Source organism: Carassius gibelio, chromosome B11 (assembly GCF_023724105.1).
Source record: "Carassius gibelio isolate Cgi1373 ecotype wild population from Czech Republic chromosome B11, carGib1.2-hapl.c, whole genome shotgun sequence".
Taxonomy (NCBI): domain Eukaryota; kingdom Metazoa; phylum Chordata; class Actinopteri; order Cypriniformes; family Cyprinidae; genus Carassius; species Carassius gibelio.
Genome location: NC_068406.1, coordinates 25,122,999 through 25,144,343, shown reverse-complemented (window position 1 = coordinate 25,144,343; position 21,345 = coordinate 25,122,999). Strand labels below are relative to the sequence as shown.

General features: G+C 36.1%; 3 protein-coding genes across 7 annotated transcripts; all 3 read right to left on the bottom strand.

The window, feature by feature from the left end:
• Positions 1–30: 30 nt before the first annotated feature.
• LOC127968567 (synaptogyrin-2) lies at positions 31–6,568 on the bottom strand. Its single transcript, XM_052569855.1, has 4 exons — positions 6,353–6,568; positions 4,164–4,401; positions 1,973–2,109; positions 31–1,004 (listed from the first exon to the last, which is right to left on the bottom strand). The coding sequence occupies exons 1-4, from the start codon at positions 6,455–6,457 to the stop codon at positions 777–779; spliced, it is 708 nt and encodes a 235-aa protein (XP_052425815.1). The 5' UTR covers positions 6,458–6,568; the 3' UTR covers positions 31–776.
• A 2,484-nt stretch (positions 6,569–9,052) lies between these two features.
• On the bottom strand, positions 9,053–14,181 carry si:dkey-93h22.7 (Fc receptor-like protein 5). Of its 3 annotated transcripts, none has more exons than XM_052569848.1 (11): positions 13,766–14,181; positions 13,659–13,686; positions 12,959–13,173; positions 12,510–12,791; positions 11,756–12,028; positions 11,308–11,613; positions 10,184–10,285; positions 10,070–10,094; positions 9,918–9,987; positions 9,675–9,734; positions 9,053–9,593 (listed from the first exon to the last, which is right to left on the bottom strand). In XM_052569848.1, the coding sequence occupies exons 1-11, from the start codon at positions 13,884–13,886 to the stop codon at positions 9,537–9,539; spliced, it is 1,539 nt and encodes a 512-aa protein (XP_052425808.1). In that variant the 5' UTR covers positions 13,887–14,181; the 3' UTR covers positions 9,053–9,536. The 3 variants fall into 3 exon arrangements, with proteins under 3 accessions (XP_052425808.1, XP_052425806.1, XP_052425807.1); XM_052569846.1 differs by having other exon boundaries at positions 12,959–13,264; positions 13,660–13,686; positions 13,766–14,178; XM_052569847.1 differs by having other exon boundaries at positions 11,308–11,589; positions 12,959–13,264; positions 13,660–13,686; positions 13,766–14,163.
• A 664-nt stretch (positions 14,182–14,845) lies between these two features.
• LOC127968565 (neogenin) lies at positions 14,846–21,314 on the bottom strand. Of its 3 annotated transcripts, none has more exons than XM_052569851.1 (9): positions 21,178–21,314; positions 21,037–21,063; positions 20,651–20,911; positions 18,368–18,661; positions 16,902–17,171; positions 16,502–16,792; positions 16,290–16,424; positions 15,210–15,283; positions 14,846–15,126 (listed from the first exon to the last, which is right to left on the bottom strand). In XM_052569851.1, the coding sequence occupies exons 1-8, from the start codon at positions 21,218–21,220 to the stop codon at positions 15,219–15,221; spliced, it is 1,386 nt and encodes a 461-aa protein (XP_052425811.1). In that variant the 5' UTR covers positions 21,221–21,314; the 3' UTR covers positions 14,846–15,126; positions 15,210–15,218. The 3 variants fall into 3 exon arrangements, with proteins under 3 accessions (XP_052425811.1, XP_052425810.1, XP_052425812.1); XM_052569850.1 differs by having other exon boundaries at positions 15,210–15,237; XM_052569852.1 differs by lacking the exon at positions 15,210–15,283.
• Between the last annotated feature and the right edge of the window lie 31 nt (positions 21,315–21,345).

Here is a 21,345-nt window from a genome sequence, read left to right as displayed (position 1 = left end):
TTTTATGAGTACAAAAACCCTGTACATATCCAAGTTGTTGCATTTGTTTATTTTTATTTAGAATACAAACCATTGTTTTTGTTTTTAGCTGCAATTAAAAAAATGATCTGGTTATTCAGAGAAAACTGAGACAACAAAATTGTAATCTGAAGATGCACAAAAAGCAAATGCCAAACTCATTAAAGCAAACTGCAAATCAAACATTGGAAATAAATCAGTTTCTGATATTTTTTTTATACTCGTGTATGAACCTGTAATGGATTAATAAACTTCATCAAATCAGTGTTGTATGGCAGGAAATTAGAAAATCTAATCAAACAGCACCAGAGATCAGCATCACAGTGTGTTTATGTGGATCAGTGAACGTTTTCGCATCGAGAGACACGAACAAAACCAGATTGAGCCACACAAGAAATCAGTTCAGATCACAACAGCCTCATGTAAAACCTACGACTTATGTTTAAACATAATCTGGTAACTCTCCCACATTCCTACAGTGGATCCCACCAGCTCTTCATTCACCAACACCATTAGTAAACAAGGGCTATTTTAGTTTCAGCCTCATTTCTACTCAAACAGAAACGTTAACAGAACACACAAACGCTGCTGTGATTCCAGTGTGAGCCACAGAGCTGCTCCACAATAACTTGTCGTTTTATTCCAGCTCTTCAGTGCAAATCTGAACTCATCTACAGCCACATAAGACAACAATATTTACACATGCCAAACAGTCTCCTGCAGGAGGTCACGTGACCTGGTGTCGTGCAGGTCAGAGGTCAGTAGTCGGGCGGCTGGTAGCTGCTCTGGCCGGATGGGTCAGGGTTCGGTGAGATGGGCGGCTGCTGGAAGATTTCTTGACCATTGCTCTGGAAGGACGGGAATGTGGTGGGCGTGTATGTTTCGGGATACACTGATGTAGGGTCCGCTGGCGGATCGACGTAGTTCTGGGTCACGTCTTTAACACCCTGACGAAACCTTATCAGGGCGAAGTACGTCAGCGCTCCCTGAGAAGACGAGAGATTCGACTGTCAATCAAAGACTTGAACTTAACAGTAGTCACTTTTGCAAGACACTACAAGTGAATGGGATGAAAATGTGAACTAATCAATCAATTTCACTACATTTATGCATTTATCCAAAGTGATTTACAGTGCATTCAGGATTTACCATTTTTTACCAGTATGTGTGTTCCCTGGGAATTGAACCCACAACCTTTTGCCTTGCTAACCACTGAGCCACAGCAAAGTCAAACCGAAAATTATTCAGACACCAGATTGTTTTTACTAGTAGTGGGTGCAGGACACTATAGTTCATTTATGAACGAGAGGAGAGCAAAATAAAGAAAACTGTGACATATTATAACCATATATAATTCATCACAGAGTGGACTACCAGTAAACCTTGGGACCAAAATCTACTTTATCAGACCTTTTTTATTTCTTACCTTTCTATCAAAGTTAAATGACATTATCAAGATGAATTTGTTCTGACACAGTTTGACGCATATTTTATTACCATTTTCTAAATTACAGAAAATAATAATGTGATAATGTGAGAAAGTGTCCAAAAATATGAATATTGGATAAAACCTGAATTCTGGTTTGATATTGTTGACAGGTTACAGCCAAAGGGTTTTACTGATGGGATTTTGGATTTCCCCTTTTATCGCTCCATAAATCAGAAAATACTGTCAACAGACAGAAATCAAATAACAGTCAGAAAATATATACTGTATATTTATTTTCAGAATGTTTTTGGAATAAAATGTTATATAAATCAGTATGAATGAAATATGAACAAACCCCTCAGTAAAATACTTCAGAATATAAATAGCAATAAAACTAAGTTTTGGTGTTTGTAACTGCTGCTGAAGTGGAGAAACAAACTAATTTTGAGAAAACGATTTTAGGCGAATTTAGACTTCAGGCAGATTGAAGTAGTTTTACTTCAGACAGATCACACACACACTCACCCACGACCCGATGGAGAAGAATGAGAAGGTGATGATGGCATGGACGGCATCTTTATGGATGGCCCTGGTGTCGTTGGTCTTTGACCACTGATCCGCCAAGAGACAGAAACACACAAACCACAGGAACGTCCAGACAGCTGTTTAACACACAGCACAGACACAAGTTATGACCATTTCATTGATTAGCCAATCTGAGACTCTTAAGACAACACACTGGCCATGAAAGAAACCATTCACACACAAACACAGAAGAATATTCATACAGGTTTGGAATTGCATGAAGGCGAGTACATGATGACAGAATGAACGGCTGAAAAAAGGTTGTAAAAATCAGTGCGAGTGAAATATTCACAAACCCAACAGTAGAAACCTTCAGAATATAGTGAGGAATAAAACTGCTAAGTTTGGTGTATGTAAGCTCTGCTGAAGTGGAGAAAAAACTCTTTAAAGATACGTACTGTAATTTAAATCAACAGACGCAAATAGATAAAATATCATAAAATAAGCACTTAAAATGTTTTCTTTCCATTAATATGAAAGAAAAATGTCATGGAAGCAATATATCCCTTAATAAATCAGAAAATTCTGTCAACAGCCAGAAAAAAAACTAAATTTCCATTATATTTTTAGGAATTAAATGCTGTATAAAATCAGGTAATTGATTTATGAAGAAACCCCTCAGTAAAAGCCTTCAGAATATAGAGAGGAATAAAACTGCTAAGTCTGGTGTATGTAAGGGTTGAAATACATATCTTAAAAAAAGACTTGATATGAATTGTAATTACAAATCTACAGGCGCATATAAAAAACAACACTTGTGTTCTCTGGATGATTTCTTTCCATTAGTCAGACTCTGAATGATCATTATTGGGAGAACTATTACTACAATAGTATTTAAATATATTAATATCAGCACAAAGATTTGACCAAATAGGTCAGTAATCAGATTAAACTAAGCCAGCTAACTAAAGATACAGAAAATACAGGACTTTGGTTTTAAACCCTGCAATAAGGGGGCTCCAAACGGCTTAAAATAAGCTAAAACAACTTAAAATCAAGATAAACCATATTTCTGTTATTTTAATTATTTTATCTCTGAATAAACAGAATCGGATATGAAGAAGCCTTGTTTTAAAAGTCTGATTTGTAGACCCGGAAAATTCGATTAATCAAAATTTGAAATACCACAGGTATTATTATAATAAATGTACATTTACCTAGTTTTCTCAATCTCTCAATCTCTGAAAAAATATATTTTCAGGTAGAGATTGTAATATTGTGGTAAAATATCTTTATTAAATAAATCACGAACAACTAGAAAAAAGTGATTAAATTTATTTGTGAAAAAAGAGCAGGAACCCTGAAGAACATTCAACTTTTATTAATAATTCAGCAATTATTTTATTTGATATTAATTTTAATTATTTTGGTTTAATTTAAATCTTAGGAGACTCTGGTTTATATTTGGGGACTATGAATATGATTGTGAATAATGGCCTTTGAACCAAAAATAAAATGCAACCAAAAGACAAAAGATTGTATCATTAATATTATATACTCATATTATTATATAATGTATTATATACAGTTTTTGTTATGAATTAGATTTTATTTTTTTTATTTTGTTGTCATTTTAAGACAATTTGTTGTATGTTTTTTGTAATTTTAGTTTAATAATGTCTATACACCATTTATGAATTTTTGTTTTTCAGTTTCAGTTTATTTATTTATGTTTTTTTAATTAAATGAAAAGCAGAAATGTTAAAGCTGAAATCAAATATGGTTTATATATATATATATATATCATATTATTTCAGTTAATGTTTATTTTACTTCCAAGTAACAACTTTTTTTTTTCTTATGGACTGAGTTACTGTAATAACCCTGATATCCATCTACTGACAAACAGATGCCATTTATATTTAAATATATTTTTAATAAAATGGAAAAACATGTAGGATTGATCTGTTTGTCGTCTCACACAGGAAGAGGTCACATGTGCATGTGTTAATGTACAGAGAACAACCACAAGACGTTTCACTTTTAGACAATGATGCCACAACTATCAGGTCAAGTGGAACAAAAGACCTTCACAAAGACACCAGAGTTTCCACAAACAGAACAGACAGCTCTGAGTAAACGTATATAAACTTTGATCACCCACGCAGAAATGACTCAAAGAACGTCTCACCTGAGAAGCACAGATCAGCCATCACTATGTACTTCCTCTCCTGAGCATTGCTCATCGAAGGCAGGAGCGCATCAGCCAATAGGAAGGCGAAGCAGGCCAGGAAGGCGATGACGCCGATGCCCGCGCCGTAATGACAGGCTCCTTCATTGTCGTTGAAGACACACTTCACCTGGACTCCAACATTGCTGTTCATGTAACCTTCAGCAGTAATGGTGGCAAACACCACGATGGAGAACACCTGACACGAAGAGAAGTGAAAGCTGCATCAAACCATAAAAGCAGAAACCAAAAAAACAGAAGCAAAGCTCTCTCTAAATATTACAGTAGTAAGAACTTCAGCTCAGAATTCCCCAATTCAAGCACATTTGCATAGTTTCTTTAAACGGAATTTCACCAAGATTCCGCCAAAATAAAACCTCAAGGATTTGAATGACGTGCAGAATTTTATAAACATCTTTTGAAACTTCAAAACATCCCAATAATCCACAGCACTCCAGTCCATCAGTGAACATCTGGAGAAGACAAAACCTGAAACACATCCAGGATTAAGATGATTTTAACTCAAACACATAGAGTCTATAATCCAGAATAACACTTCCTCCAGTGAAAAAGTGCTTAATCTCCTGTTGTCTCTCACAGATTAGTTTAGATCTGTTTAAACACTGCTTGATCTGTGCAGATTTCTCTCCTGATTCAGACCAGAACACTTTTTCACTGGAGGAAGTGTTATTATGATTATAGACTCTATGTGTTTGAGTTAAAATCATCTTAATGCTGGATGTGTTTCAGGTTTTGTCTTCTCCAGATGTTCACTGATGGACTGTGGATTATTGCGATGTTTTTATCAGACTCTCATTCTGACGGCACCCATTCACTGCAGAGCATCCATTGATGAGACACTGATGAAGTGCTACATTTCTACAAACCTGATGAAGAAACAAACTCATCCTGATCTGGAATGACCTGAGGATGAACACATTTACAGCTAACTGAACTCACATGCAGCATTCTGACAAGTGTAATAATTTATACGTTTTAAAAAAACACCTGAAAGAGGAACAGGACTAAATGTGAAATGGATGAGCGTGCAGTGAGAGGAAGATGGAAGCACTGAGAGCAGGAAGAGGTCACGGCCACACGCCTCCGCCGATGTGTTTTCATGCAAATGTGGCACACATATCAGAAGCAGTGTAGAAGAAACGGATAAGCCATACACCATTCAGTCACATGCCTCTCTTATTACCAGTCATCTGCCGTGTTTACATGTCAGCACTGGGACATTCTGTACAAGTGCAATAAATCACACGATGCACATGATCACAGACACAACTAAACCAACTACTGAGTGACCAGAGAGGGACACAGCCAAAACAAATGACCCCGAGCAAATCTAGACATGGCTGACGGGGTCATCTGATGCCGTCCTCTAAACCAGGACTAGATATGAATCAGCTCTCAGTGACTCGTCTGTGGAAACCCCCTTCATATCATGTGCCTGAACAGCAAAATTAACCAAAAATCACACTAGAGAGTTTACAGCAATCCAGTTCCTATTGCTGAGAATTTACATTCGAACATGGAAAAGTCCCTTACACGGGCTTTGAGAGATTTGAGGATGTTTTCTACAGAAGATCAGTTAATTGAATCATTCGATCAGTAGGATGACTCTGTAACATCAGCATGCAGATCAACTCTCTTTTATACATTTACACTATCAAATCAAGTCATATTTATTTCACAACACAAACGAGTGACTATTCATCTCAGATCAGTTCATCATCAGCTATGCAATGACTTCAGAAGCAGCTCTCATGAGGCTAATAATATCTTGTTTGCTTTTTAAACTTAACCCAGCTGCCAATGTTCCGAATACAGTATGAAAACGTTATGTCTGTTATGTTACGTTAAGGCAACGTTCCATTTAATCATTACGAGAATGTTACTTTTAAATGTTTCCGGAACGTTCTGAAATAAGTAACATTCAACTTAAACGTTTCAGGAAAAAATCCGCGCCTGATACATAAGTAACATTTGTGAACTTTTTGAGAACGATATTAAATACAAGGTAACGTTAAATTAACGTTTCATTAACGTTAGTGGAAAAACGTTTGCTTTTAAATTTGACAGAAACTCGTCAAAGTTAATCCTGTTGTGGATTAATAATCATCATAATCATGAATGTCACTCACCCAGCTGAGGAACCGTATGATGGTTTGAGGCTGTTTGATGAATTTGATGAGATCGAATCCCGCTCCGGCGAGAGAAGCTCCGTACGCAGTACTGTTCGACTCCATCGGTGAAACACACTCACACACTCTCTCTCACACACACGCGACAGCTGACAACACACACACACACACACACACACACACACACCCTACGCAGCTGCTTCCTCAACAGACCGATGTCAGATTCGCGAGTGAATTGTTCAATTAAACCGGATCTTTTTGATGATTCACACCATCCAATCGAGCCGACCTTTAGAACGAACTGTTCAAAAGAACCGATTCGCTCAACTTTTCAAACTTCGCGACGTTGAGTGAAAATTCAATAAGTTCAAAGTCCTCAAAGTTACTATAAATCATTATAGATTGAATTGCGGCAGTTTAATTTTTAACAATAATATAATAAGGATATTTACACTTGTAGGCTATCAACAGTGTTACGATGGTGGGTTAATATTTTAATGTTTTTTTAACTGCTCTTTCTTTTCTTCCAAAACTTTCAAAAAAATCCAAGAATTGTGCACAAAATGCAAAATGTCTTGCAAATTGAAGCAATGCATTTCAAAATATCACAAACACATCTCAAAAGCAAACATTTGCAAACACCTTTGCCATAATATTAATTCCTGTTAGAATTGTGTGTTACACAGAGAACTGTGTGTTGTGTTTTACAAGAAGTCTGAAGACTAGTGTGCACTCTTAGAAGAAAAGGTTCTATATAGAACCTTAAAAGGTTCTATCAGGTGCTACGTATTTGCAACCACTAAAAGGTTCTATATAGAACCCTTTTTAAGGGTTCAGTCAGAAGAACCCTTTAGGGGTTCATTCATGATTATTTCCTTTGTCCTTTCCGGATTAAATATTTCATATAATTGACAAACATCAAGATCCTAAAATGTAAAAATGTAATTCACAAAAAAAGTCACCCATGAATACTGGAAAAAGCTCACCCAAAGTGCATAGAACTAGTCATTTATTTATATTAACAAAAACAATTACTATTACTGAAAGAATGCTACTGTAATTTCTAATATTCAAGGCTTTAAATGTACAAATCAACCTTAAAACACCAACCATTTAAAAAAATCACAAATAATCAAAAGAGAGTCCATTATAAAATTACATTAATCTATCACTAATAAATAACGCAAATATACAGATTCCTCTAAATTCCCATTAAATAAATGCATCAGTGGTTTTTTGCCTCCACGTCTTTCATTTAAATTGTGCAAATGTTTTTGTGAGAAGCTGAGCAGCCCTCTCTCAATTTAACATCTTTGTATTTCTCCTGATATTACAAAACAACTGTCAATAAGAGTAAAACATTCTTCATCAGAACATTATTCTATAAGACATTTTTATTTAATTTTTCATCACATTCACACAGCTACATGCAATCAGCTGATCGTGGCTGTCAATTCTTTAAAATGATGGCATCTCAAATATCTGCTCTTCACAATGAACCTCGTACAGTTTGGAACTCAAGTTCAGATCATTTTCTAAAAATTAAATGCAAAATGTCTCAGTTCACATTACTTTAATCTCCGATCTCCGTGTGCAAGTGTTTTGTTTGCATGTATGTCATTGCAGCAGCACATTAAACTTTAAATGTAATTAAACTGACGGGAACTACCTCAAAGTATTTTAATGCTCACCTTTTAGCCAATCAGAGTCAAATATTCAGACAAACCATGGTATAAATAGATTTATTAGAGTAACCATTCAACAAACCAAGCAAGTTGTGTTAAGGAAAAAAAAGAACAGTGGTGTTCAAAGCGGGTTCGCGAATCATTTGAAGCAGTTCGGGAGTTCGTTGCGCGATCGCGAATCATTTGAGTCAGTTTGGGGTTCGCGAATCATAACTGTATATGGATAGGCATTTTTAACTAATTTACTAGCTATTTCTAATTACGTTTTCCACGCGTGTTTAGGTGTGATATGTGAAATCGTATTTTTTGTTTTAATGATGTGCCTTTTAACAGTATCAAGTATATTCAAAAACTAAACAAATCGTGCCTAAAAAGTGCAGGCATCTAGGCTAATGTAAAGATACATGATGAAGTCATACTAGTGAACGTGTGCCTTATTCGGTGAATTCAAATGCATTTATGAATGCATCAGAATGATTACAAAATTCAAGATATGGGGGTTAGAAAATGTATATATTTATATCATTTTATGTAGTTAATCAATATCACACGAAGAGTGCCATTTCAGTTTTCTCCAAAAATCAGCATGATTAAAATGTGATATTAATTTACAACAAACAATAATTTAATTACAAATTCAAAATGTTGCAGAATAATGTAATATATGAATGAATAATAGCCTAAAGAACCTTTGTGCCAAAAGGTTTCTTTCTTGTCATTGTATAACCTTTTTAGCATAAAAGGTTCTTTGGAGTTGAGTAAAGAACCCTATGGTTCTATATAAAACCCCAATGAACCCTTTTTTCTAAGAGTGATATGTTTTGTAGATTTGGTGTGTATTTCTTCTGTTTGAGTCAGAAACTGTGTGACAATTGATGATTCTGTGTGTGCGAGCAAAAACTATAACACACAATATAATATCCTTATTAATAGCCTTATTATCCTTATAATGCTAATATTTAACCAGCTAATAAACAACGCTTTTCATCTGAACCAAAAACACACACAAATGATCTGTTTTGTATCAAAAGTTTTAATTTGAAATGAACACCTCTGGCTTTATCAAAACATATTTTTGTATTTATTTGTACTTTTCCCTCCCCAAACCCACACACATTTACTTTTTTTACTTTAAATTGCATAGACTTGTATTGTTCACACATACAGCTAGCTAATTACAAATATTATAATCTAACATATATATTTCATAACATTTTTTACAAATGAGGACATCCCAAAAGAAGGTTTTGTCAGGTTTAGCTCACCTGCTGAAAACATTATTTAAATTTGTTTCCAAAATATAGTTAATGATGTATAAACCCGCTCTTATTTGGCATGAATCTGACAGTAGACACATTGTTGGCTGTCTTGGCTTCAGTCATGTCAACCCACGAGCGCTTGTCTTTTGTTTCGGTTTGACTAAACCTTTGTCTGAACAGAATAACATGCAACGGCTTTCAGTTTCAGTGGATCTGATAAAACTCCCAGAGACCCGAGAGTTATTCAGAAAGCGTGCCTTCATACAGGACGGTTTCATCCACAGACTGGTCTTCATTCTGTCAAACAGAACACAATGACGAGTTTAATGTTTTGAAACAGCTCTAGAACAGCCAAAAACTAGAAATAATAACTCATACCTCAGCAGAGTCACTCAGTCTGTCGGCTTGGACAGCGTCTTCCTCATAACCCTCCAACATCTCAAACAAAACAATCACACACACATGCTCTTTCAGCTGCCTGTATCTACACAACATCTCAAGGCATGCTCCAAAGAGAACAAATCGGCCATTTTTTGCATAATTTTGAATAGATGATGTTATTCATTCCTAAACGAAGTTAGTTTATGAACTAAAGAAAAGCACTAATAAATGCATCCTCACTAGATGATCTTCATCCTCATCTTCGTCATCTTCCCATTTATCCGTGATTCTCGTGCGTTGTTCAATGAGGCTTAAATAAAAAGCAGGACATTAGTTCAACAATACATTTGATTTTATGCTAGATTTATGAAAACAAAAAATGGACAACTCACGGGTATTCTCTTGAATATCTTCTCCCTGAGTACATACATACAGTCATAATAGTGATGACTTGCACATAACATCTGATTGATATGATATAACGAGTGATATATAGATGAACTCACGTAGCACGACTCCATAAATACAGCAGGCGATCACAGCGACGTTCAGCAGGGCAAAAGAGGTGAAAACAACGATCACAACCGAAGGAGAGAGTGTGTTCAGTGCTGCACAGATACAGACACACAGCTTTCATCAGAGACTGGAGTCAAACATATTCATTATAGTCAAGCTACAGCATTGAGATATCAGATAGGAGAACTTGAATTAGACTTTTGAATTGGTCTCAACTTCCTCTTCATAAAGTCATGTGTTAATATAATTAAAAAAAATAATACATTTGATATATATATTATTATATTCCTTTGCAAAACACACATGTAATATAAGATTGAATAAAAAATTTAAGGTAATTTATTTTACAATTATTTTTATTCATGCAACTACATACACACAATTCCTTTTCATTCAATTAATCAATTTATGAACACAAATAATTGTCAAATAAAAACACCTTTTTTTCAATCAAATCTTATATTAAATGTGTATATTTAATATAAAATAAATATGACTAATAAATATAAAATGTATTAAAAAACATGACTTCATGAAGAAGTCTCCTCTCATTCAGCACTAATTATTAAATTCTTCATATTTCATTTTTTTCATCACTGCATCATAATAAACCAGTCACATAAAATTAAATTACAGACAATTAAAGAGATATATATAATAACATATACTCTTAAGACATGACTTTTTCTTTAAGTACCACTGTCCGTAAATGGATTTAAAATTTAATATCACAATTTCTACATTTTTGTCATTTGTTTTTATTATTTTATCATGATAAGTATTAGTATTATTATTTATTTTATTATTTTAATTACTTTTATTTTTCAGTATATATAGAATGATATAGAAAAAAAAATATATATATATAACATGTTTGATTGATTTATTTTTATAAAGTCTGTTAATTTCAGACTGTATAACTAATATAAGAACAAATATAATTGATATATATCCTAAAAAGATAAGAGTTAAAAATAAAGTTTTGGAACTATATTTAGAAACATCATATTAAATAACTCTTCCTCACAGTTAGAGCAGCAGGTTTTTGTCTGTTTGATCACAAGGTCAGTTTTAAGGACTTGTTAGTAACGTGTTTGGGGTCAGGCTTCTGTACCCTCTTTACTGATGAGCATCTTTGGGCTGCTGATGCTGGAGCTGTTGTCGAATCGGTCTGAAGCTTGGCAGTGGTAGAATCCAGCTCGGTGTCGGTCGACAGACAGAAGCAGAAGAGCCTGGTCTGAACCTCCTACGTCCTGCAGCCTGCTGTCGTTGAGGAACCAGCTGTAATTAGGAAAGGTTCCCCGCTCCACCTTACAGAGCAGCTCCACGCTGACCACCTGGAAGTCCAGAGCCACGTGTCTGAAGACCGTCACTGTTACAGCGCCACCTACAGACTCTGAAAGAGCAGGGCAATTGACATCTACAGACAGTTTTTTTTAGGTTAAAGATATTCATTACTTTCGAATATCTTTAATCCAAAACAAAACTGGCCTTTTTTTGCCTTAAATGTAATGTTGAATCTCAAACCTTGATTCATTTATTTGGTTCCTTCAGACACTCACCCACGGTCAGGTCGTACGGTTCACTCAGAACCCAGTTTCCCTGGTTGCTGGCGTTGCATCTCATGCGTCCCATGTAACGGTTCAGCTCGATGGGGATGCTGAAGAGCGCACTGGTGGTGTCGGTCGTTTCGGTGAGGATGGGGTCAGTGTGGTTCAGCAGGTTAAAGATGATGGGCAGTGTTCCTTTCGTAGACTGACACGTGATGATGGCTTTATATCCTCCATCCTCAAGCTTCACCACATCGACGGATAATTCAGGCTTTGACACATATTCTAGAGAAAAATCAAGGAAGCTTTTTAAATAAATCGAAAGCTTTTATTCATCAAGGGCGCATCAAACTGATCAAAAGTGAGAGTAGAGACATTGCAAAAGATTTCTATTTCGAATAAATGCTGCTCTTTTGAACATTTTATATTCATCTCTGAATCTTGTGTAAAGTAAACGTATCAGTTTCTACAGAAATACTGTGCAGCACAACTGTGTTCAACACTGATAATAATCAGAAATGTTTCTTGAGCAGTAAATCATCATATGTTCATGATTTCTGAAGATCATGTGACACTGAAGACTGGAGGAATGATGCTGAAAATACAGCGGAGCATCACAGAAATAAATTACACTTTAACACAGATTCACATACAAAATAGTTATTTTAAATTGCAATAATATTTTCAATTTTTGGTGTTTTTGATCAAATAAATCCAGCCTTGCTGAGCAGAGGAAACTTGATTATAGTGTGTGAGCTGGTGGTACCTCTGACGTTCACAGACACACTACTGCTGGAGTTGAAGATCGTCTCGTTGTATTGGTTGGATGCCTCACACGTGTAAATGCCTGTATTTAGTGCAGAAACCCTGTGGATGTTCAGAGTGTCGTTATTCCTGTCGTACGGCGTCTGAACCGGTGCGCCGTTCAAGAGCCATTCGTACGAGACGTACGTTCCTTTGGTTTTTATGCACTGGAGGCTCAACGCTTCTCCTTCCCATATGTTCTCAATGTTTCGGTGTGGAAAGATGCTCACTTCCCCCACTGGAACTGCAAATCACAGAAGATGAAAGCATTGCAGAGATCATGTCTCAAACCTGTGTATATCACCATCCAGCTGAAGCAATTACACTTAAAGAGCTTTTACTGGATGAAACACACTAAACTATCAGTCGGAAGACAGCTAAGTTTGATCAGGTTCATGTCACGCCACTCACCGATGACTCTGAAGTCCCAGCCATCACTGAACGAGCTCTCGATATCCGTGTTATTGTGTCCGCTGGCCTTGCAGATGAGTCGACCGTCATGTTTTTTTCTGATATACTGAGAAAAAGTGGCCAGTTCTCCAGACAGCGAGGAGTACTCCCCGATCATCTTACCCAGGTTTGACTCAACATAGAGCTCATAGTGTACAGACAATCCTGAGGGTTTTTTAGGAATTTCACAGGAGAAATCCACAACTGAATTTTCTAATGCAGCGTTCGGACCAGACAGAACCGGTTTATCAAGCTTTTGTAATGCATCTGCAACAGAAAATGTGTTAAAGACAGACCCAGTTGCTCTATCAAGTGTCATTTATTGGAAACAACAATGCACGTATGCTTTTTACATGCACAGCTTTTGTTGGTTTTGAAATGCGACATCAGCAGATCAGACCCTATTTAGTGGATCGTGTTAATGAGATGAAGTGCTATGATGCAACAACATTACACACTTGTGTTAACAAAACAATTAACACTGATGCATATTTTGGCAGATGCTTTTACCCAAAACGACATGCGATGCATTCAATATACAGATTTTTATCAGTTCATGCAAGTGCAACCCTTGATCTTTCCACTTTCTCAGGGTGTTAAACATATAATCAGTAATGATCTGTAAAGCCTCAGGTAAACATGGCAATAAAAAAGTCACTTACCCATCCTTGGATGCAAAACTGAAATACCTGGTGGATAATAACATGCATATAAGTTCAACAGACAACACATGAAAACATCTATCAAAAATGCTAAAGTTTGCTCCACCTATGAGAATGAGTGTGAGATGCTTCGAGTCCATCCTTGCTGGAGAAATGAGTTCAATATCCAGATGCACACACCAGAGGAGAACTTTATTATTAACGGAGCAGTGAAAGCGGGTTGACATAGCCTCATGAGACCCACCCTAAACAGCACAAGTGTTGAGGACAGATAGGACAGAAGCCAGCGCAAACGACACGGAGGATCGTAGAGAACTTCTACATAAATGAGCAAAGTACTGCACTAATATCATCAATACACATGTGTTAATGCACCAGTGCAGCCTGAGCATGTGTCTGTTTTCTTTGATGACTGTCATAAAAAGACATTTGGTAAAGCTCAGTCAGTTTTATAGTGAGATAAACTACATTTATATTATATAATTTAGTTTTTTGTTTTATTTTTCAGATTCATCCAGGTTTGTTCAGGTATCTATGCTGGACAAAACCTGCTTTTTTTAATTTTATGCACCAACAAAAACACCAAATTAGTCTCTTTTTGGCATATTATTAAAACTTAGTTTAGAGTTTAGCAACAGCACAAAAGTAAAGTGGTGAAATATCCCACCATAAACTGCGGCTTGGTTGACTCTTATATAAGTTAATTGATTAAACTTACTTTATTTACGTGATCTTAATATCAATTCTTAAACCTCGAGATTCAAAATCCATTAAAATTCAGTCAAACTGATCAGGAAATGCCATTTTGGCTTGAGATCGCTGTGGCCGATCATCACCTCTTCCTCTTTACTACTAGTTATAGCACAAAATAAACATGAATGATCATCAGAAGTTATGTTGAAAGAAACCGAACATCTCACTGAATTAAATCATGTCTAATGTAATCGTTCAAACATTGTGTCAACCGCGTAAAGAGGTAAGTAAAACCCCTTATATGAGCATGAACTCGATATTCAATATTTTTTACGCAACGGCATCATTATTTAACATTATTTAGGTTTTTATGACAGCCACTTTTTAAAGGATTAGATTTAAACAACAAAATATGAACATAACTATATAAGTAAATATAAAAGCTGTCTTAAGAGAGATGTTTGTGTTGGGAATCAGTATCCAGTAGAAAGCATTTGGTAAATGAAACATTTATTTGGTAGCTATATAAAAGCCTTACAATCTCATTGATAGAAAACATAAAATGGCACAGTAGTGATGGATGTCCAGTCAGAGTTCGTCTTTGAGCTTAACTAAACACATCTGAACCAGCTAATCAAAGAGTTCAGGATCTCTGAGACGTCTCTGCAGGACACTGGCTCCAGGTCTGGTCTGGATCTCTAGGAAGCAAACTCCATGATGACGGTTTTCATTTCCTCAGGTTGAGGTTCAGAGGAAACTACAGGAGTGTCCATTCTGCAGAGAGGAACAGACGAAAAGCATTTATTACAGCAGCATCGAACCTGAATGAAGCTGAAGAGAGACTAAACCAGACTCACGTTGTCATCTCAGACTGGATCACGTCCTCTGACCAAAAGAGAAAGAACAGCGTGAAACGTACTCTCTGACAATGCTAACAAATACATGTTCAGTCTTTTTGCTTATGTTATGAAAACAATATTTCAGAGTGTTCCCTGAACCATCTGAAGCTAGTATTGATGCTAAAAAAACTATTAAATCAGTTGTAAGAACAGTAAGATTTTTACTGTACAGTAAGTCTCTTCTGCTCACCAAGACTGCATTTATTTGTAAAATTGTGAAATATTTTTACTATTTAAAATAACAGTTTTCTGTGTGAATCTCTATTAAAGTGTAATTTATTTCTGTGATGCTCCGCTGTATTTTCAGCATCATTCCTCCAGTCTTCAGTGTCACATGATCTTCAGAAATCAGAATAATATAATGATTTACTGCTCAAGAAACATTTATTTACTTTTGACCATTAGTGTAAATATTGCTAATGTGTTGAGGACATTATTAAAGACCAGGTAACGCTATACAAACGTTCTTTTAACGTTCCTAGAAGAACGTTTATTCATAACTTTGAGAGAACCTTTCTAGAACATTAAGCAAACGTTCTGAGAACATTCCATGTTAGCTTTAAGTATTTTCCTTTTTGAAAATATTCATCTAAAATGTTTCAGAAAAATGATCCATGAACGATTTATAAATAATCGTAACATTTGAGAACATTATTAAAGAGCATAAAAAGAGTTGGCAGTAATAAATGTTATAAATAAAATAGTAAAAGAAGGAAAATAACTTTGCGTGAACATTCTATTAACATTAATAGAATAATTTTTTTCAGAACTTTGACAGTTGCCAATAATAAGTGTTACAATTAAAAATATATGAAAATTATAGTAAAAAGAAAAATTTATAAAAATGTAAAAAACATTGGATGAATGTCACACTTGAATGACGGTATGTATTTGTGTTAAGATCTCTTTGAATGAATGTTCTATCAATGTTACTGGAAGCGCATTTTTATTCATAACTTCGAGAGAACATTTCCAGAACATTAACCAAACGTTCTGAGAACGTTTCCTGTTTACACATGATGAAGTGAGTGGACTCACGGTTACTGTGATGTTTGCAGGTGTTGTTTCTGCGCTTGGAGCACCAGAACATAAAGAACGAGCAAAACACAATCACAATCGACAGGAAACCACAGAAAACCAAAGCAATGACCTCCATGGGTGTCGCCGACAAATCTGTGCAAGAACAAACAAAAGCCTCATCAACTTCTGCGTCTTTCTGGAAACGGACTGGAGGTGAAGGACGCGCTCACCTCTCTTCTGAATAAAGATGTCCTCGCTCTTCACCCAGAGTGAGCTGTCGTTAAAACTGTCCCTCGCCCTGCAGCCGTAAAACCCAGCACTGACTTCTGTGAGGATCAAGATCTGACCATGATGAGTGACCGCGTGAGCGCCCTCTGCTGGAAGGGAGGAATGGTTCAGATGCCAGGAGAACGTGGGAAACGTTCCTCTGTCTGGGACGCATGTGAGCCGAGCGGCTGACACCATCCCGTCAGCGTCATGAAGGTACATCACTGTGACACGCACAGCGCCACCTACTGGAACTAACACAAACAGTGGCCAGCTGCATGTTACACACGTTTTCAAAACATTGCCTCTTTTCTGAAAACGTTACACACAAATCTAAGAATTAGAATCAAGGAACAAACTCACCTACAAGTAAACGCTCTGGATCCGACAGCAGCTGCTGGGTTTCTGTTTGTGCTTCACATTGAGCGACTCCCAGATCCAGACCCACAGAGATCGGCAGAACGAACCAGGCCTCTAGTGAATCCACTCGCTTCACATTCAGCTCCAGTCCGTCCAACATCAGTCTGAACGTCACGGGCGGAGATCCACGCTCAGATCGACAGCTGATGTTGGCTGTTAGGCCCGAGCCGTTGGAGAAGACCGTAAACGATAACGAGGGCACCGAGATGTGCTCTGAAGATCAGAAAACAGGTGTAGAAATCAATACAAAACAGTTCTGAAGATTTCATTCTGAAACTTTATATTCACATTCAGTTAAATTAAATGGACAGGACTTGATTGGATGGTAAAAGTGTTAATTTAAATAAATCAGAAATAAAATAAAATAAAAAATCTAATATATATTATAGATTACATTTTTGTTTTGTTTTAGTTCAGTTAAGTAAACTTAAGATTTATTATTATTATTATTATTAATAAAAACAAAATTACTTTGCACACTCTTTCTTTGATTTTTACGAAATTTTGACACTTGAATGAATACAGTACGAACTCAATCATGTTTACACACTGCCTTCAAAACTTTTGTCTGTCGTAAAAAAAAATCGGAACAGGTTTGATTTTCCGCAGAAAAAACATTTTGATAGGAAAGGGTGACGAATCTGTAAAAACAATGAAAGATCACGTATGAACATTTCGGAGTCGGTGTGCAAGGAACTAAATTATAAAATAAAATATAAATATTTGTTTAAAAACTTAAACAAAAATAAAAATAAGAAATGTTTCGTTGGCAATTTAAGATCTTGGCACACTTCTTATCTTCTTATCCAAAAATTTTCACGCGTTAAAAAATAAATACGACTTCACGTTGTACCAATCACACACTGCCTCCGAAAATTCATCCGTCGTAAAATAAAAATTGGATCAGGTTTAATTTTCTGCTTTTGCATCCTCAGCAAACATTTTGAAAGAAAATGATGATGAATACGAAAAACTTTTTTTAAAAAATAAATAAAAAATGCATACGAAAACTGTTGAACTTTAGGTTGAATCACTAAATAAAATAATAAAGTAAATAAAAATATGTCAAACTTAAATTGCAATATTAAAAAAAATACAAACGCACATAAAATTTAACTAAAACAAAAAATTTAAATATTAGATGAAAAGCAAAAATTAGACATGTTGCAACGAACTGAATAAGTTTAGGTTAAAAATAAAAAATAAATAAATCTAAGAGATAAATTAAATCTAAATAGAAATAGTTAAAATGTCTAAATCACATAACAAAACTGCTATAGGTTGTTAATTCACTGCAGGATAGTCAGCAGAAACAAATGCACAAGACTTGATTGGACGATGAAAGATGATCTAGAAAGTAAAGTGTCGTTTCTCTGAAAAGCAGAAGTGAGATTTGATAAGTGTGTTACTTCTGACAGTGACGTGGAGGCTTTGGCTGCTGGAGAATCTGGGGTTGACGGTCATCTGGTTTCGAGCGGTGCATGAGTATATCCCAGCATGCATTTCAGTCACCCTGTCCATCGTGAGAGAGTCTCCAGAGAGCCGGTGGAGCTCTGATGAGGAGTTCACTTCCTGTTTGTTGTGGTACCATGTGAAGGACAGATGCGTCCCCTTCCTGACCAGACAGCGCAGGACCAGCTTCTGTCCTTCATAGAGGATCGCTGGATCGGGATCTGAGCTCAGACGGACTCCTAACACAGGAACTGACATCAAAAGAACTATTATGCAATATCAAAGAAACATGATGGTTTATTATCTTTAACTAAATCTTATCGGTTACACTTTATTTTAATGTGTCATTGTTAAAGTGCAATTACACATTTAAGTACTGAGTAATATTAATTTAGTACATGTGCTTACTATATGGTAAGGGTCATGTTTAGCGTTACTTGGAAGTAATTATGCATAATTAATTGTTATTTTAATAGTAAGCGTAATCTGTGTAACCTTAAAATAAAGTGTTACCAACTTATCTTTAAAAAACATTGAATTGAAATAAATAAAATAAAATCTGAAAAAAAAAAAAAATCTAAATATTGGATGAAAACTAATCTAAAATTATTCTAGACTTATTCTTAAATTTAGATTTTTTAAGCAATAATATTGCTAACTGGAAATAAATTCAAAATGAACCAAAATAAATTAAAGCTAATATACAGTGTATATATATATATATATATAAAATTAGACAAAAATTACAAAAGTATATGACAAAATGACTAAAAATAAGTTAAAACAGCAAATAAAAATACTACATGAAAACGTTCAACTAAACTAAAACGAGAAATATTGCTTCGTCAACTAACTGAAAGTGCTTACTAACTGCAAATAAATAAAAACTACAACTGAAATTAGAAATAAATGTAACCTAAATAATAATGTTTAAAAAAAGTAACAAACTAGACAAAACCTCATGAAAATACTAACAATTTAACTTAAAAATGTTAGTGAAAACTAAAAATATTAAATAAGGGATCATTCAAAATATGAATAAAACTATAAATAATACTGTAAATAACTCTACAACCAAAACTTATATTAAAGACTGTGTCTGAAATGTAGCTGTGGTACTGATTCCCTTTTGATATTTTAACAACTATACTTTAAGACATCATGTAAGTTTCAGAACTCAAAACTTCCTCGTTTGTCCAAAAACTGCTTAAATTAAATGAAGCCTGCCAAAACGACAGCTTGTGGAATATTCTACAATAAGCCCAAGAACTTTCCCCAGGATCTGAAGAAAGATCAGGATAAAAAATCTACCTTTAGGAAAGTCCCTGCTCATGAGGTAATACTCTTTCAAAAAGTTTGGGACTTTCAGGGGCGGGACTTGGGCGCTGATGCCGATTGGTTGAGTTCATGCAGCATTGTATTTTAACCATTTATTTGTTTAATTTTTTAGTTTTTTTATAATACTGTTTTTTTGTCATGACATGTAGTTTTAAAAGTATTTCAGGTGAAAATGTAATTGTTTAAAACTCAAATATGCTGTTAATTTAAATGTGCTTCTGATTTAGGAGATGTGAGTTTCAAGTGATTTACACCTGAAATTTTCCTGGGACAAACTGTTCCAGGTTATTTCAGTGAAAAAGTGCCTAATGATGTAAAAGTGTGGATAAGCACTGCCTTCACAGAAGAAGATTGACATCACTGTCTGTTTAGCCCCGCCCACCGACTCTTCATCACTGCCTGTTTAGCCCCGCCCACTGAGTCTTCATCGCTGCCTGTTAAGCCCCGCCCACAGATTCTACAGCATTCTGTTTAGCCCCGCCCACCGATTTTACAGCACTCTCTGTTTAGCCCTGCCCAACGATTCTTCATCGCTGCCTGTTTAGCCCCGCCCACCGATTCTACAGCATTCTCTGTTTAGCCCCGCCCACCGAGTCTTCATCGCTGCCTGTTTAGCCCCGCCCACCGATTCTACAGCATTCTCTGTTTAGCCCCGCCCACCGATTCTACAGCACTGTCTGTCTAGCCCCTCCCACCGATTCTACAGCACTCTCTGTTTAGCCCCGCCCACCGATTCTACAGCACTGTCTGTTTAGCCCCCCCCACCGATTCTACAGCACTGTCTGTTTAGCCCCTCTTGATCACACTGGACCTCAGAGAACAGTACAAAATAAAAAACAGAGGCAGTTCATGACTCCTTTCATTATGATAATTCACACATGAATTCAGCACATTTTACTCACTCACTGCTTGGAAGTGGATGGAGTTGCTGGTTTGACCTCCAGCGGTCAGTCTGCAGTAGTATTCGCCCTTTGACTCCTCGTTGACCTGCAGGGTGAAGGTGGCCTTGACGTTGTTTTCTGCCGCGATAACGTCCCCTGCATCCTTATAGAGTTCATAGGTCAGAGGTGAAGACCAGCCTGGGACTGCACAGTCAAACTGGACTTCAGATCTCACATAGGCCTCACTGGGTCCAGACAGAACGGGTTTCAGAAGCAAACTACCTGCACAGAGGTCAACCGAACTGGCGTAAAATATCACAAATCACAATTAGTCATGGCTTAGTTTATTTATAGGCATGTGCATCTATTTGATTGCAACAGTAAAAGTACATAATAAATAGAAATACCGATTTCTGTCACAGGTTCCAACAAAACTGAAACACAAGTAGAATCCAGTGAGTATACAGTAAGTGATGTTTACTGTGAACTTTATGAGTGAATGGAGTATTTCATTGATTAATATATGCATAAATATATCAGTAACTCACCACAGAGTGACAGGAGGAGGAAACGGAGGCTTCCGGCCATCATACAGGCGTTCAGGCGAATACTGACTGTGTGTGTGTGTGTGTGTGTGTGTGTGTGTGTGATATCAACGCAATGCAGGTCGTTCTTATCATGTGTTCGTCAGAGATAATGAGCTTCATCTCTGTCAC